General features: G+C 35.4%; 1 protein-coding gene and 1 long non-coding RNA gene across 4 annotated transcripts in view; both read left to right on the plus strand.

Annotated features, from left to right (window-relative positions):
- LOC114322140 (uncharacterized) overlaps nt 1-16,854 on the plus strand; it is a 57,725-nt gene extending 40,871 nt beyond the window's left edge. Inside the window, exons 1-2 of one of the 3 annotated variants that reach the window (XR_014333457.1) lie at nt 14,630-14,696; nt 15,913-16,854. This is a non-coding gene — a long non-coding RNA (uncharacterized LOC114322140). Of the gene's footprint in view, nt 1-14,629; nt 14,748-15,912 lie in introns of those variants that run through there. The other 2 variants (XR_014333458.1, XR_014333459.1) reach the window with 2 other exon arrangements.
- Nucleotides 727-13,411, plus strand: LOC114322141 (F-box protein PP2-B10). Its single transcript, XM_028269392.2, has 3 exons — nt 727-1,150; nt 3,868-3,986; nt 12,761-13,411. Exons 1-3 carry the CDS (start codon nt 878-880, stop codon nt 13,158-13,160), a joined length of 792 nt encoding a protein of 263 aa, XP_028125193.2. The 5' UTR covers nt 727-877; the 3' UTR covers nt 13,161-13,411.
- Nucleotides 16,855-17,503: the final 649 nt, after the last annotated feature.

Genomic DNA, 17,503 nt, shown 5'->3' on the forward strand with positions numbered 1-17,503 from the left:
CCACTGCCACCTAATTAGTGGGAGCACTAATTAGTGCTCCCAAGCATTTTTCTATATAAAATATATTTTTAATATTTTTTATTTGTGAATAGTAATATCATTTTTACTTTTTGTTTAATTTTTTGACATTTTAGATTATTTTTTAGATGTCAAACTTTTCATAAGTCACCCCTACCATTATAATAAATTATAATTAAAAATTGTAAAGATTATAAAGGGTTGTTTGGGGTGTCCTAAATAAATGTATTTTTTGTCTTTTTAGACTAAAAAATTGAGGAAAAAAATATGATTGTTTGAATTAACTTTTTGAATTTTTATGAAAAAATGTGTATTAAAAAATTATAAAAATTGATTTGTAGAAAAAAATTAAAATTTAGAATTATGCAACCGTAATTGTTGACTTTTGATAAATAATATTAATTTTTTAACTTTTTAAATAATTTTTTAATTTTTTAACTTTTTCTTATCTTCTCAAACTTCACCTAAATATGAATTCTCCAAGAATTTTACATCCATCCTATCAATTTCAAATAAAATCATTTTTATTTATGTGTTTATTTTTTTCGGAAGTGATTGAGGGCCCTAAATTTCGGGGCTCGAATGCCCCGAAATTCCACTTTAAGTAAAAAAAAAAAAAGGAAAAAAGAAAGAAAAAAAGAAACAGTTTCGAAAAATAGAAATTAGGGACATTAGGGACAAATTTTTTAGGGCCACCAATCATTTTCCTATTTTATTTTACATTGAAGTTAATGGTAAAATAAAAATCTTCTTGCTAGCTTGAACCTTGAGACTTCTACTGATCATCAACGTGAACCCATTGACTTTAAAGATATAGAGATGCGCATAGAGATACACAACAACAGGAGAACAAGTGGGGATGGAAATGGAAATGGATTTGTTCTCGTCCTTACCAGAAGGGTGCATATCTGCTATTCTCTCCTTCACATCTCCTCTAGATGTGTGCAGATCATCAACGCTTTCATGGGGATTCAAGTTAGCTTCTGATTCGGACACCGTCTGGGAGAAATTCCTCCCGTCCGATTATCGAGAAATCATATCCAGATCGGCATCTCCTGTGGTTTTCCACAGCAAGAAACAACTCTACTTCACCCTCTGCGACTCCCCTATTCTCCTTGATGGGGGCAAAATGGTTAGCTAACTCTCTATTTCTATATATAAGTGATTTGATTTAGTGTGCGTTTGATTTGTGTTTTGAGATAAATTTAAAAAAAAAAAAAAAAAAAAAATTGGAAATGAGTTTAGAAATTTTTTTTGTTTATTTGGTTGGATATTTTGAAAAAAGTTTTAGGGTTTGTGAGTTTGTAATGATTTGATATTTTGTTATAATTGATTAGACGTGTGTGAGAGAAAAATTGATTGATTGATTAATATATAATAGAGAGTAATTTTAGAATTTTTTTGAGAAAATTTATAACTAAACATGTTTTTAAAAATTTTCTTCTTAAAATATGTTTTAAAATACAAACCAAACACACCCTTATGATGTGTTTGGTAACGTTTACGTTTTCAGTTTATAATTACAAAAATTTTATAAACTGGTTTTTGTTTATTTTTAGAAAAACATAAACTACAAACGCGTTTGGTAATTGACAAAATGTTTAAAAAAATTTAAAAATATAAAAAAGAGTGGGAAATGGCAAGTGGTGGCATGTTGCGGCGGAAGACGGTGGTGGAAAGTGGTGACGGTGGGTGGTGGGTAGCTGGTGGTGGTGGTAAGTGGGTGGCGAGTGGTGGTGGTGGTGGTGGTGGAAGGTGGGTGATGGGTGGTGATGGTGGGTGGGTGGTAGCGGGTGGGTGACGGGTGATGGGTGGTAGCGAGTGGGTGGTGGTGGCAGGTGTGTGGCGGATGGCGAGTGATGGTGGGTGAGTGGTGGTGGCGGGTGGCGAGTGGTAGCGAGTGGGTGGTGGTGGTGGCGGGTGGTGGTGGGTGGGTGGTGGGTGGTGATGGTGGATGGGTGGGTGAGTGACGATGGCGGGTGGTGGGTGGTAGTGAGTGAGTAGTGGTAGTAGTGGTGGTGGTAGTGGCGGGTGGTGGGTGGTGGTGGCAAGTATGTGGCGGATGGCGGGTGGTGGTGGTGGTGGTGGGTTGTAGTGGCGGGTGGGTGGCTGGTGGGTAGTGAGTAATGGTGGCAAGTAGGTGGCGGGTGGTGGTGGCGGGCGGTGGGTGGTGGAGGTGGTGGTGGCTAGTGGGTGGTAGCTGGTGGTGGCAGGTGGACGGTGAGTGGTGGTGGCAGGTGATGGTGGTGGGGGGTGGGTGGTGGGTGGTAGTGGCGGAAGACGGTGATGGAAAATGGTGGTAGGTGGTGGCTAGTGTTGGGTGGTAAAAAAAAAAAAAACTCAAAACTCAAAACGGAAACACGTTTTTTGTGTTTTTATTTTTTGGCCAAATTTATAAACTGAGACCACTGATTTATAAATCAAAAATTTTACCAAACAAGTTTTTATTTGAGTTTTTAAAATTTTTGTAAATATAAACAGAAAACTGAAAACGTAAGTGTTACCAAACGGCACTTTAATGTTTATGTTTGGCTCTTCCATTAATAATAATACAGTATTTATTTATTAAAAGTGAGTTGTAGGTTATGGACCAGAGAAGCCTCTCCAAGATGAAGGATCATCAATCCAAATATACACAATTTTTATGAGAATGGTCGAAGGATACTATGGGGGTGTTTGGGAAGAAGTTTGGTCTAAAATACCACCTGGGGGTGTTTGGGAAGAAGTTTGGTCTAAAATACCACCTAAAAGACAAAATAGGTTAAAATGGTCAATAAGATAAAATGTCACATATAATTCATAATTATTTCGCTTTTTCTTTTACAACCGTCAAATTAAATACAAAAAAAACTTAACCAACTTCCCAAACAAAACTATTTTACCCAGGTTAAAATAGTCAAAAAAAAAAATCAAATAAATAACTAAAATAGACAACTTCCCAAACAAAGCCTATAATATTTAAGTCAACAATGAAATTTAGAAAGGGCAAATATGTATTTGTTGTGCAGTAAGATGTTAGGATTGTTTGTTACAGTTTTCTTTTTTTTTATTGGTGATTATAATTTATTTTAATTTAGGAATTTATGTCAAACTATTTGGTATAATTTTTGCTTATAGCGTTTTAGACAGAAATAGCTTAATTAAGTTTTTTTTTTAAAAAATTGATTATTTGAAAGTTAGGTTAGGGGTGCTTTTAGCATCTGGTTCTTATTATCAATTTTTAACTTAAAAAAAGGTCCACCAAATAGGCTGTTGCTTGTCTCACGCATAGGCTGCGTTTTGGAAAGGAAAAGGAAAAGAAAAAAAAAGTAGGTGAAATATAAATATAATATACCTACATTTCATATAATTTCACATACTTTTTCCCTTTCTCTTTTCAAATTTCTTCTCAAATCTCCCAATCAAACATGACTTTAGAATGATGCCTCTTTATGATTTTTTACATGGCTTATTTATGTAACGAGTTAATCTCGAACAAACTTCTATCAAGTTGAACACAAGTTGACTTACGCTATGTTTGGTTGGACATTTGAGAAGGGATTGGAAAAGGGAAATAGAAAATGTATGTGAAATGTGAATAAAATATACTTATGCTTTACTTAATTTCACACATCTTTTCTCTTTTCGTTTCCAAATTCCTTTCCAAATCTCTCAATCAAACACAGCATTAATTTATTTTGTAGCCCTAGTCAGCAAAAGTTCGATTTTATTCATAAATTATAAAATGTTTGAACAAAACAACACTTCTCAATGATGTAAAGTAGTGGAGTTCAGAGATTTTTGCAGCTTTTGTTACTTGTTGTTACCTCTTCTAATACAAATCTCTGTACTGTGATGTTTATATATCAGAGCTTTGCGGTAGATAAGCAGAGTGGGAAAAAATGTTTCATGCTACCAGCCAGGCAACTTGGTATCGCATGGGGAGGTACTCCACGATACTGGACATGGATCTCTTTACCTGAATCAAGGTCTTCCCTTCCTACTCTTCCTTTCAATTTTTGTATGTTTGTAAATTTTTAGGATCGAGATTCTTTGTTATTCTTTTTTCTGCAATGATTTTGTTGTAGTTTCTATGGTCTAAGTTTAAAGTTGACGTAAAACGACATCATTTTGGGGTGTGAAGTAAAAATAACATTGTTTTGATTTAATTTTAAACTTTAGTACGATCATAGCAAGGAAAGAATGACAAAGGATCCAAGCCCAAATTTGGATGGCTTGGTTTTGACTTTCGCACTAAATTGATTTGCGAGTTATTATATATATTCGGGGTTTAAAGGGTGGATAATTACACTTTTGGTTCCTAACGTATGCATTTTGTTTCACTTTCATTTCTAGAATACTGAAGTGTTAAATGATTCCTTTGATTGATGTCAATATTCAGCATTTTCTTAACAAAAAAATAATTTTCTTAACAAAAAAATAATACCCCATCAAAAAGAAAATTAGCCCTTTACAAATTGACGCAATTGAAATATTATGACAAAAATGACAAAATGTATACTTTTGTGAGCAGAAGTGTAATTAATCTATTTTTTGATGAGGTATAATATTTTGTTATGAAAAGATCCCTAATTGTAATGATGAATACTGATGGTGTTTGTTAAGAGGACTACACATAACACACATTTAAAACTTTTGAGAATGATATCAGCTCAATTGAAATGTTAGAGATTAAAATGACACAAATTGCATATTGTTACATCTTAAGAAGTACGGACACTTCTAAAAATGTGGCGTATTTGTGTCGTGTCCATGTCGGACATCGATACTAATCAGGCACTCTCCCGACACGTGTCCGACACTCATCTAAACGTGTCTTAGTTTTTTTATAAAGAACTTAGGACTCGGACACACTTCAGACACTCTTTGGATACTTAGAGGATACGCGTGTCCATTAACTAAACACACGAAACTAATTATAAGTTTGAACAAAATAACTTAGAATAAAATGATAAAACAAAAATAAAGTCAATTTATAGAAGTTAGTTTTGTATTGTATTTATTTATTATCTTAGAATGACATGTTTATATATATGACATATATAATAAATATATAAAACTATATATTCTGTGCGTGTTTCTCACATGTCATGTCCTGTATTTTTTGAAAATTGGCATGTCTGTGTCGTATTCGTGTCGTGTCACTTGTCCTTGTCCATACTTTAGTTACATCTTATTGTTGGACAATCTTCACCGTATTTAAAAGGATTTAATTCTGTTGTGTACAAAACAACAACCAGAATAAAAGAAATAGAGAAAAAGGAGAGAATATGTTTGATTACAAAAATCAAACTCGAAATAAAAATAAATAAAAAAAAAAACAAACAGATTTTATTTTGTTACAAAAACAAAATTAAAATCTGAATAAATGAACAAATAAAAACTACACTGAAAGTAATTAAATAACTTACTTGATTTAATTTCTTCGAATTATTTTTCTGATCAAGTCCAGTGTTTAACACTGTGTCCTTAAGACAGATTCGTCCTCTCCACGGTGCTTTCAGAATTCGGACGTCTATCTCCCAGGATGAAATGATCTTCTACAAACAATAGCAGCACTACTAATTGTTTGCCTTACGAACACACTAAGTGTTTACACTCTTTCTTTTGAAAATAAAATGCAGCAAGATGAAGAATAGAAAACAGAAGTGAAATACGAAATTTCTGAATGCAAAATATCAAATGAGGGTGGTCCTATTTATAGATGTGAAGGTGGCTCTTCATTTTGAATTAAACAGGTATGTAACTCTTGGTTTTGAATTGAACAGGTATCATACCTGTTGGGTTTTGAATTCAAACAGATAGTAAAACGGGAAGGGCCCTGTTTGGGTGTGCATTAATTCCAAAACAGTTTATTTCTGTTTGAAACCGGGAAGGGCCCTGTTTGGATGAACAAAAAATCCAAACTAATTTAATTTGAATTCTGGATTTTAATAAAAAATAAAATTAAATTCAAATGTTTTTGGCCCAAAAAGATTAGAAGCCCAACCCAACCACACACCACGCACCCGCGCCCAAGCCCAGGCCCAGCCCAGCCCGCCCGACCGACCGGACGGACGGCGGCGGCGGCGCGCGCGTGTGTGGTGATTTTTGGGTCCAATGGGTCTAGCCCATTTTGCCCATAACCTCTCCCTCTAAAACACTTGGGTACCCCTTGGGGCACACCCCAAGTATCTCACCCTAAGCCTTATAAACCCTTTCAAAACCTCCCACCAAATCAATGTGGGACAAGCCAATTTACAACCTTAAGGAATTTCCACCAAAACTCCATTTTCATGGAGCACACTTTGGCTTCAATTTCCCATTCACTCGGTAATGGTTTTGAGCAACCAAATATACCACGTGAATCACAACGCGGCATAGAACGCGTTACCACTTTGACTCGAGTAAATCGACACTCGGGGCCCACCTAAAAAATAGACCTAACTTAGGAAAAAATTAACCATTTCCAACAATCCCCCACATGAATGGAATTTGATGACAACGGAAATGCAACAATATGCAGACTTAACGAAAGAGTATAAGTCGAAAATATCTTGCATCAGGATAGGTAGTTTTCGGCTTTGAACCTTCCCTAGTGATAACCTATCGGACTTACTGGCTAACCAATGGACGCGATGCCTTGAATTGTTCAGCCGTTTGTGTAAGCCAAGACAATAGATTTCACACAAAATATCTTCTAACACATCGTGGTTCTCACTGTTGTGTTCATTTTGGCCTTGAACGCACCTGGTTTTCATAAGTGTTTCTAGAGAATTTAGCCTCTTCATTCTCATAGAACCGGCCCCAGTTCAACACTCATATAGGTGATTCTTATTGTGAGTATCTCTTTATACTCGTCTTGATTTTATGCCTTAATCAAGATATAAGTAATCATTAAAAGCAAAGCTTATCCTTATACCCCTGCAGACAACATATGTTGCAGATATCACTCTCACCATAGGAATGGGTAGAAATTTTAATCCCTTGGTGATTTCTGGCGAGCCATACATAACTTAGTTGTCCCTTTGAACTTAGTTCTTGGGATCTCCAGTCATATAAGTAGGGTTACCATTATGACGACTCTTATGTAATAGGCTTTAATCCCATCCCCTTTGATGAACTATACACTAGCTCTTTTGTCAAACCTTTTGTTAACGGATCCGCAATATTCTCTTTAGATTTTATATAATCTATTGAGATTATTCCGTTTGACAATAATTGCCTTACGGTATTATGTCGACGACGTATATGTCGTGACTTACCGTTATACATGTGATTCTGTGCCCTGCCTATTGCAGATTGACTATCACAATGAATGCAAATAGCTGGCACAGGTTTTGGCCACATTGGAATGTCTTCTAAGAAGTGACGAAGCCATTCTGCTTCTTCACCTGCTTTGTCTAAAGCAATGAACTCGGATTCCATTGTGGATCGTGCGATGCAAGTTTGTTTCGTGGACTTCCAAGAAACAGCAGCGCCTCCTAGAGTAAAGACATATCCACTAGTGGATTTTGAATCTTTAGTATCCGATATCCAATTGGCATCACAATAACCTTCGAGTACTGCTGGATATCGAGTAAAGTTCAAACCATGATCACGAGTAAATCTTAGATATCTAAGAACTCGAATGATCGCTTTCCAATGGTCTTCTCCAGGGTTACTAGTGTACCTACTCAATTTACTTATAGCATAAGCTATATCAGGACGAGTACAATTCATTAGGTACATTAGGCTTCCAATGATTTGGGAGTATTTTAACTGAGACACTGCATCACCTTTATTTTTCGATAAATAAAGACTGATGTCTACAGGTGTTCTAGCTAAATTCAAATCATCCTTGATAAATTTATCAAGAATTTTCTCAATATAATGAGATTGAGATAATGCATATCCGTCAGATGTTTTAGTAATTTTCATTCCTAATATAACATCTGCGACCCCCATATCTTTCATATCAAATCTCTTGTTAAGCATCTGCTTAGTTGATTTGATCATGTTTTGACTGCTTCCAATGATAAGCATGTCATCCACATAAAGACAAACTATGACATATCCTTGGTCAGTGTTTTTAACATAGACGCATTTGTCACATTCGTTTATCTTAAACCCATTAGTAAGCATTGCATGATCAAATTTTTCATGCCATTGCTTAGGTGCTTGTTTTAATCCATAAAGGGATTTTACAAGTCGACAAACTTTCTTTTCTTGCCCTGATACTACAAACCCTTCGGGTTGTTCCATATAGATCTCTTCATTTAGATCACCGTTTAAGAAAGCTGTCTTAACATCCATTTGATGTATTTCTAAATTAAACAACGCTGCTATAGCAATAAGCATGCGAATGGATGTTATTCTTGTCACAGGGGAATATGTGTCAAAATAATCCAGACCTTCCTTTTGTCTGTAACCTTTAACAACAAGTCTTGCTTTATACTTGTCAATTGAACCATCTGCTTTCATTTTTCTCTTGAATATCCATTTATATCCAAGAGGTTTAGAACCTGGTGGAAGATCCACCAATTCCCAAGTATGATTTTGCATAATGGATTCAATTTCATTATTAACAGCCTCTTTCCACAAAGGTGCTTCAGGACCTGTCATAGCTGCCTTAAAGCTTTGAGGTTCATTTTCTAACAAGTATGTCAGAAAATCTGGACCAAAGGATTTTGATGTTTTTGCTCTCTTACTCCGTCTTGGTTCATCATTAGTTAAATCCTGTTGGTCGAGACTATTACTAGTCTCTTGTGTTTGATTGTCATTAGTCTCTTGACTTTGTGTACAATCATAAGTTCTTTTCTGTGAACTTAATTCCTGTCCTTTCTTGTAAGGAAAGACATGTTCAAAAAACACAGCATTCCTTGACTCTATAATAGTGTTCACATTTATATCAGGTATATCTGATTTATAAGTCAGAAACCGATATGCACTACTATTCTGAGCATAACTAATAAACACACAATCTACTGTTTTTGGTCCAATTTTAGTCTTTTTAGGAACAGGTACTTCAACTTTTGCCAAACACCCCCACACTTTTAAGTATTTGTAGGAAGGTGGTCGACCTTTCCACAATTCATAAGGAATGCTTTTGGTTTTCTTGTGGGGTATTCTATTAAGAACATAATTAGCAGACAATATTGCTTCCCCCCACAAGTTCTGTGGTAAGCCTGAACTTAGTAACATGGCATTCATCATTTCTTTTAGGGTTCTATTCTTCCTTTCAGCAATTCCATTTTGCTGTGGAGAATAAGGGGCTGTAGTTTGGTGAATAATGCCATGTTGTGCACAAAATTCATTTAATGGTGCATCATATTCACCACCCCTATCACTTCTAACCATTTTAATGGTTTTACCAAGTTGATTTTCAACTTCTGTTTTGTAGAGTTTAAACATTTCTAAGGCTTCATCTTTACTTCTAAGTAAATAAACATAACAATATCTTGTGCAATCATCGATAAATGTTATGAAATATTTTTTGCCTCCTCTAGTTTGAATAAATTTTAAATCACATACATCAGTATGAATTAAATCTAGAGGTTCGGTTTTTCTTTCAACCGATTTAAATGGAGCCTTAGTTAGTTTCGCTTCTACACAAATTTCACATTTATGATTAGGATTAATTTCAAACTTTGGTATATAATCTAAACCAATTAATCTACGCAAAGCATCAAAATTCACATGTCCTAATCTACCATGCCATAAATTTGACTCAAGAATATAAACAAAAGATGTGTTATTCTTATTCATAGCAACTTTCGGTACAACTGTCATTACATTTAACTTAAAGAGACCATCACTCATGTATCCCTTACCAACATACATACCACTCTTTGTTAATACAAACTTATCAGACTCAAATACAAGCCTAAAACCATTTTTACTTAACAAAGACCCAGAAACTAAATTCTTCCGGATGTCAGGTACATGTAGTACGTTGTTGAGGGTCAGTTCTTTCCCTGATGTCATCTTCAAGATTACTTTCCCTTGTCCAGCCACAGCAGAAGTAGAAGAATTTCCCATGAAAAGTTGTTCACCATTTGCAGCCTCATTGTAGGTAGTGAACATCTTCTTGTCCGCACATATGTGACGAGTTGCTCCAGTGTCAACCCACCACTCTTTGGGATTTCCAACCAAGTTAGCCTCAGACACCACAGCAGAAAGGTTGATGTCATTCACTCCGTCAGAGATGTAATCCAATTCTGTTACATTGGCCTGATTGGTGGTCTTCTTACTTGTACTACCATGATTCTTTTTAGGGCGGCGGCAGTCAGAAGCTCGATGTCCAGTTTTGCCACAGTTATAGCATTTTCCTTTGAACTTCTTGCTACTATCGCCTTGTTTAGGACCATCTCCAGTAAACTTTCTCTTTTTGTTATGTGGTTTATGAACTTGTTCAACCACATTTGCCTTGGACTCAATGGGATTTTTCCCATTCCTCTTTTCAGCCTTTCGGTTATCTTCTTCAATTCTTAACCTTACAATCAATTCATCCATAGTCATCTCTTTGCGTTTATGTTTTAAATAATTTTTGAAATCTTTCCAAGCCGGTGGTAACTTTTCCACTAAAGCTGCGACTTGGAATGACTCGCTAAGAGACATACCTTCTGAATGAATATCATGCAAAATTATTTGAAAACTTTGAACTTGAGATATTACCGTTTGGGAGTCTACCATAACAAAGTCCAGAAATTTACCGACAACAAATTTCTTCGTGCCGGCATCTTCTGTCTTGTATTTCTTCTCCAAAGAATCCCACAATTCTTTTGCTGTTTTCAGAGGACTGTATACATTATACAGCATATTGTCAAGGCCATTTAGGATGTAGTTTCTGCATAGGAAATCTGAATGTTTCCATGCATCTACAGCGGCAACAACTTGCCGATCACTTTCACCCTCTTTAAGTGCTGGAGCCTCTTCATGGAGAAACCGGGCCAAATTAAGAGTTGTAAGATAGAACAGCATCTTCTGCTGCCATCTCTTAAACTCGGTACCATTAAATTTTTCCGGTTTTTCTCCATGATTGATTGGTACATGAACATGGTTCTGGATAGGGACCGATGTAGGTGTAACAATAGGAGTACCACTGCCAGATGCAGTTTCAGTTGTAGTAGCCATAATCTTTGATTTACAAAAATCAGAAAATATTAAAACACAAATTAATTTTCTAGTTACTAAAACCAGAAAATAATTATAACAACAAAATAATTTTATTTTCCTTGTTACTAAAACTTGAAAAATAAAATATCACAAGAATTTTCTGTAATACCAAATAATATTCTGAATTGTTAATGACACCAGTATCGTACTACTAGTAGTTGTCAAAGAAAAGAGACAGTATATTACTACTATCTGTCAAATAGCATAAATCACTATTTGTTTTTCCAACCAGAATATTAATTTGAAAACACAGAAAATTAAATACAATGAAGATATCCAAAAAGGAATCTGTCTTAAGATTGTTGGACAATCTTCACCGTATTTAAAAGGATTTAATTTTGTTGTGTACAAAACAACAACCAGAATAAAAGAAATAGAGAAAAAGGAGAGAATATGTTTGATTACAAAAATCAAACTCGAAATAAAAATAAATAAAAAAAAAAACAAACAGATTTTATTTTGTTACAAAAACAAAATTAAAATCTGAATAAATGAACAAATAAAAACAACACTGAAAGTAATTAAATAACTTACTTGATTTAATTTCTTCGAATTATTTTTCTGATCAAGTCCAGTGTTTAACACTGTGTCCTTAAGACAGATTCGTCCTCTCCACGGTGCTTTCAGAATTCGGACGTCTATCTCCCAGGATGAAATGATCTTCTACAAATAATAGCAGCACTACTAATTGTTTGCCTTACGAACACACTAAGTGTTTACACTCTTTCTTTTGAAAATAAAATGCAGCAAGATGAAGAATAGAAAACAGAAGTGAAATACGAAATTTCTGAATGCAAAATATCAAATGAGGGTGGTCCTATTTATAGATGTGAAGGTGGCTCTTCATTTTGAATTAAACAGGTATGTAACTCTTGGTTTTGAATTGAACAGGTATCATACCTGTTGGGTTTTGAATTCAAACAGATAGTAAAACGGGAAGGGCCCTGTTTGGGTGTGCATTAATTCCAAAACAGTTTATTTCTGTTTGAAACCGGGAAGGGCCCTGTTTGGATGAACAAAAAATCCAAACTAATTTAATTTGAATTCTGGATTTTAATAAAAAATAAAATTAAATTCAAATGTTTTTGGCCCAAAAAGATTAGAAGCCCAACCCAACCACACACCACGCACCCAGCCCAGCCCAGCCCGCCCGACCGACCGGACGGACGGACGGACGGCGGCGGCGCGCGTGTGTGGTGATTTTTGGGTCCAATGGGTCTAGCCCATTTTGCCCATAACCTCTCCCTCTAAAACACTTGGGTACCCCTTGGGGCACACCCCAAGTATCTCACCCTAAGCCTTGTAAACCCTTTCAAAACCTCCCACCAAATCAATGTGGGACAAGCCAATTTACAACCTTAAGGAATTTCCACCAAAACTCCATTTTCATGGAGCACACTTTGGCTTCAATTTCCCATTCACTCGGTAATGGTTTTGAGCAACCAAATATACCACGTGAATCACAACGCGGCATAGAACGCGTTACCACTTTGACCCGAGTAAATCGACACTCGGGGCCCACCTAAAAAATAGACCTAACTTAGGAAAAAATTAACCATTTCCAACACTTATTGCATTGGTGAGTGATGTGGATAAAGTTTTGCAGATTCTTGGAGGTGGCCCATCTTGTGGAAGTGTGTTGGTTTGACATTGGAGGCAGATTAAACACTCAAATACTGTCCCCGGAGACCAACTATGCAGCATACTTTGTATTCAAAATTACAGAGCGAAATTATGGATTTGAATATGCCCCAATGAAGGCCTCAGTTACACTTGTTGGGGACATAGAAGATAAAACAATTTATTTGAAATTGCAAACAATTCCACTTGGTCCGCTTCCACGAAGGAGAAAGGATGGGTGGATGGAGATTGAACTGGGAGAATTTTTCAGTGAAAGAGACAACGATCGTGAAGTGGAGATAAAATTGATGGAGATCGAACACCTTAATGGGAAGTCTGGCCTCATTGTCGAGGGCATTGAGCTTCGACCTAAAGTGGATGCATAGGTGAAAAAAAGACAGGCATGTCTTTATATCTGTTATGGTTAACAGGTTAATGTGGTCTTGGTGTAAAATGAATAGAAAGATTACTCTCCATAGCTATTGTTCATCTTTTTTATTGTACCTTTATTTATTTGGATTTGGTTACAATTTAACAGTTTGGCCAAGCAATTTTACTGTGTTGTCATTGGGAAGCAAATCTGTATGTACCACCACCATTGAGTGGCCGCAATAAATAAAATGGAGGGTTGAGCTGATGATATGTCGCTATTTGACATACTTGGAAGATTTTTAATATTTGAACTTGAGGTCTATCTACACTAGAGGTGGCAAGTGACGGAGCTGGTCAAAACAAGTTATGGATTAAAATAATTCAATTCAAAAATCCAATCAGCTTGTTTATTTTGTAAGGAGGTGGGGAGGAGGTAGAGTTAGGGCAATGGTGTTGGTGTTGATGGATGCCTTTGATTTTTTTTTTTTTTTTTTTTTACCTAAAACCAGTGAGTCAGTTAAATTTAATTGTAAATAGGTATATAAGATGCCATCCATCATTAAGCGGTTTCAAATGAATGTAATTCAAGAAATTTACAGTTTTGAGTTAAGTTTGTCATCTCTTGATATATATATATGGGTGATGCTAAGGACCTCTAGTGACTGGGCACTCCCAGTGCCACATGAAACACTGCCAGTGGCTGAAGTTCAAAAAAAAAAATAAAAAATTTCAGCCAATCAACAAGGACCCCAGCATCCCCACTGGGGGTCCAATGCATTTTCTTATGAGTAATGATTCATCCTCCCTTTTCCCCCCACCCCCTTTGACCCCCTCTCTCTCTCATTGGCTACCTTTTCTTTTTCTTTTCTTTTTTTTTCCTACTCCTCCAATCATCACCTGCCACGTGGCAAAAGGGGGTGAGGGAGTGACCCCCAAAAAGGGGTCCCAAGCATTATTCTTTTCGTATATATATATATATAGAGAGAGAGAGAGATTACACACATTGTCTTCAAATTTTCTCACTTAAGATTTGATTGGTATAACCTGGATTTTTTTTGGGTAATTTTATTTGCACATCATATAAGTTTTTAGTATACATCACAAATGTATTCGGATATAAATTTTTGAACAAATATCAAATGTTCAGATTTAGATTTATGAACATAAAACAGTTGTTTAGACATAAATAATTGAACGGACTATATATTTAAATAATTTATTTTTATTCATAACTTTAAATCTGAACATTTAATATTCATTTAAAAATTTATATCCAAATATATTTTCATATTATTTTATCTCAAAATTATTGTCATTCAAATTCAAACCTATCTTTTATCTCCTCTCACACTAAGAAAAATTTTGGAAATCCCAAAATAATTCAAGAGAAGTAGATTTGGATTGGATTGAACCTAGATAAGGTAAAATATTTATTAAAAAATGATATAATATATTATATAGTAAAGAAAAGAAGAAAACTGTCGAGAGTCCAGACTAATGCCTTCGTGGACAGTAACTCTAAATTCGCATCTGGGATTTTCGAATCGAAGGTCAACACTCTTCTCTCCCTCTCTCGTTCCTTTAATCTTCTCAGTTCTAATGTATAATGCCTTTTCACATTTCTCGATTGTGCCTCTAAATTTGCTTTTCAGTTATATGAATTACTTCTTCTATCTCTATGTAATCTGCCTCTAGATTTAGCTTACATAGGACCATGATTAATCTCTTTTTCTTTTCTTTTTTTTGAATTGGGTGTCAATGAAAAACCTGTTGTTTGTTCTCATATTTGAAGCGATGAAATGGGTTCTCTATGTTTTTAGTTTTTGTGATTATGGTTTATTATCTGTATATACGAGTCTATAATTGAGCTTTACTTGATGTGGGTTTCAATGGAAATCAGTAATTTTTTGTGTGTGTGTGTGTGTGTGTTTTGAGGGGATGGAGCTTATTTTTATGTTTCTGATCTTTGTGATTATGGTTTATTTATTTTTCTCTATTTCAAATATTCAGCTTTGCGATTCTATAGTTGAGCTTTTTTATTGAAGTGGCTGTTGCTGAAAACAGTTCTCTTTTTTCTTTTCTTTTTTTTTTTTTTTTTTTTTTTTGGGGGGGGGGGGATGGAGAAATGATAAAAAAAAAGAAAAGGAAAGAGAGACCCTGTCTTTGGTTTATAAATTTGGTGAGAACTGATGAGAAATAGTAAGAAAGATAACTTTCTTCAGGGATTTAATTTCTCATCAAAAGTGGTGAGATTTTGTGAGAAATAAACTGATTGGTTATAAAATTTTCATGATAGTGAGATTGTATATTAAAATACAAAGGAAGAAAAAGAAATCTCACTCATATATCCTTCGTCGCTCACATAATTTGATTTCTTAATCATCCAAACATGAAATCGAGAAAACACAATTTTTTTTTTTTTAACTTCATTTTCTCACCCAGATGGGGAAAAAAAATATCAATTGTTTTCTTATCTCACCTGTTATGCCAAACGGACGGTTAGTGAAGAAATGGCTCTTCGTTTAATCTATGTTTCTAATCTTCTTCAGTCATAATATACTGCATTATGCCATATGTATGATTTGCCTTCAATTAGTGCTTTTTTTTTTAATATATATATATATATATTTTATTGTGCTCGTGTTTTACTACTGCTTTCTGGAAGATATGGTATGCTGTTATTGTAAATAGCTTATTTGCTTTTTCAGTTGCATTAATCTTGAATACACAACAAATAACATGCACTTTGTCATCTTCTTGAATCAGCGTGGTGTTGTTTCAGAAACAATTACAAATACTTTTCTCTGTAATTGAGTAAACTAGAAGAAAGGCCCGAGTATGGCTTTTAATCGTTGGTCCATTGTACTCCGCAATGCTATCAGCAGCAGCAGTAGAACAAACTGGTTATCAGGGGCTGCTGCTTCCTCCTCTGCTCCTTCCAATTGGAGGAGATCATTATGCCAAAATAGTGTCTCCTCGTCCTCCTCATCACCATCTTCACTGTCTGCCTCATCATATCACTTGAATGGCGGGCCTTCCTACATGCGTGGCGTTATCTTTACCGAACCTAATAAACCTCTCTCTATTGAAGAGTTCCACATGCCTCGCCCCAAGGCTGGTGAGGTTCTCATCAAAACCAAGGGTAAATTTTTCTTCGACCAACTACACAAACATGTATATATATAACTGAGCACTTTATGATGTCATTATATGTCGTGAGGTGATTTTGTAAATTCTTTAGTTGTATCAATGTTCGGCAATGTACACACACACATACAGACTACAGAGAGAGTGAGAAAGTGTTTGATTTGCAAAATCACCTCCCCATTGGAAGAACATTGTGCCAATTTGCTGGTGGCTTACTCGGCTCAATCAAACCCTTTGGTGCAGAAATAGTGGAATACAGTTACAGGAGAATGAAAGACCCTTAAAAAAAAGAAGAAAAAAATTGACAACATCATCAACTTTTACCGTGATGTGAAAGGGGCCTATATCTATAAATTTTAATGTGATTAATAATTTTTGGCTTCCATATTAGTAACGATGAAGTGTACGCCCTTTACTTGGTCCACAAAGGCACAGAAGAAAAGAAAATGCAAATGGATTTGTGAAATTTTAATTCAGTCTTTATCTTGGAGTAGGGAAGAAATTACAAAAGAAATCAATTTTCCTTTTTTTTTTTCTCCTTTTTTTTCCCTGTCCCCTGCATTTGTAAGAATGAAACAAGGTATTAAATGTGTATAGGAAGTAAATTTGAAATTTTGATTCTTGTTGTTGAATTGTTTTTCAGTTACTGCTTGTACACCCCTTTTCCTGTAGTTTGTTTTCAGTGTACACAGTTCATTCATTCAGCAACTTTCTATTTTTTGTGTTATCTAATTGTTGTGTCTATTATTGAGTGCTTGAAATATGCAGCCTGCGGGGTTTGCCACTCTGATCTTCACGTAATCAAAGGTGAACTTCCATTTGCTAGCCCTTGTGTTGTGGGTCATGAGATCACAGGTGAGGTGGTTGAGCATGGCCCCCTCACGGACACCAAAATCATTGAAAGGTTTACTTAAATTTTCTTTGAAAGATATGCTATAATTAATCACGATTCACTAAGAACTCCCAAAATGATGGACTGGTCCTCAACATGGATAACAGGATCAGTTTTACCTTGATTCTTCAGATTTCCACTTAAGATTTCAGCAGCAATAGGAATCTAACCTGTCGAGGTGCAAGAGAGTGGACTGGTGTCTTCTGCAGCTGTTTCGTCAAGGTTTGAAGGTTCCACTTGACACATCTTGGGAAGTCTGTTGTGTTACTGTCTTCTGAGTCAATGATAGTTGCATGTTCACATAGCCAATACTGTGAT

Source organism: Camellia sinensis, chromosome 6, assembly GCF_055761805.1.
Source record: "Camellia sinensis isolate YWXY chromosome 6, ASM5576180v1, whole genome shotgun sequence".
Classification (NCBI taxonomy): Eukaryota; Viridiplantae; Streptophyta; class Magnoliopsida; order Ericales; family Theaceae; genus Camellia; species Camellia sinensis.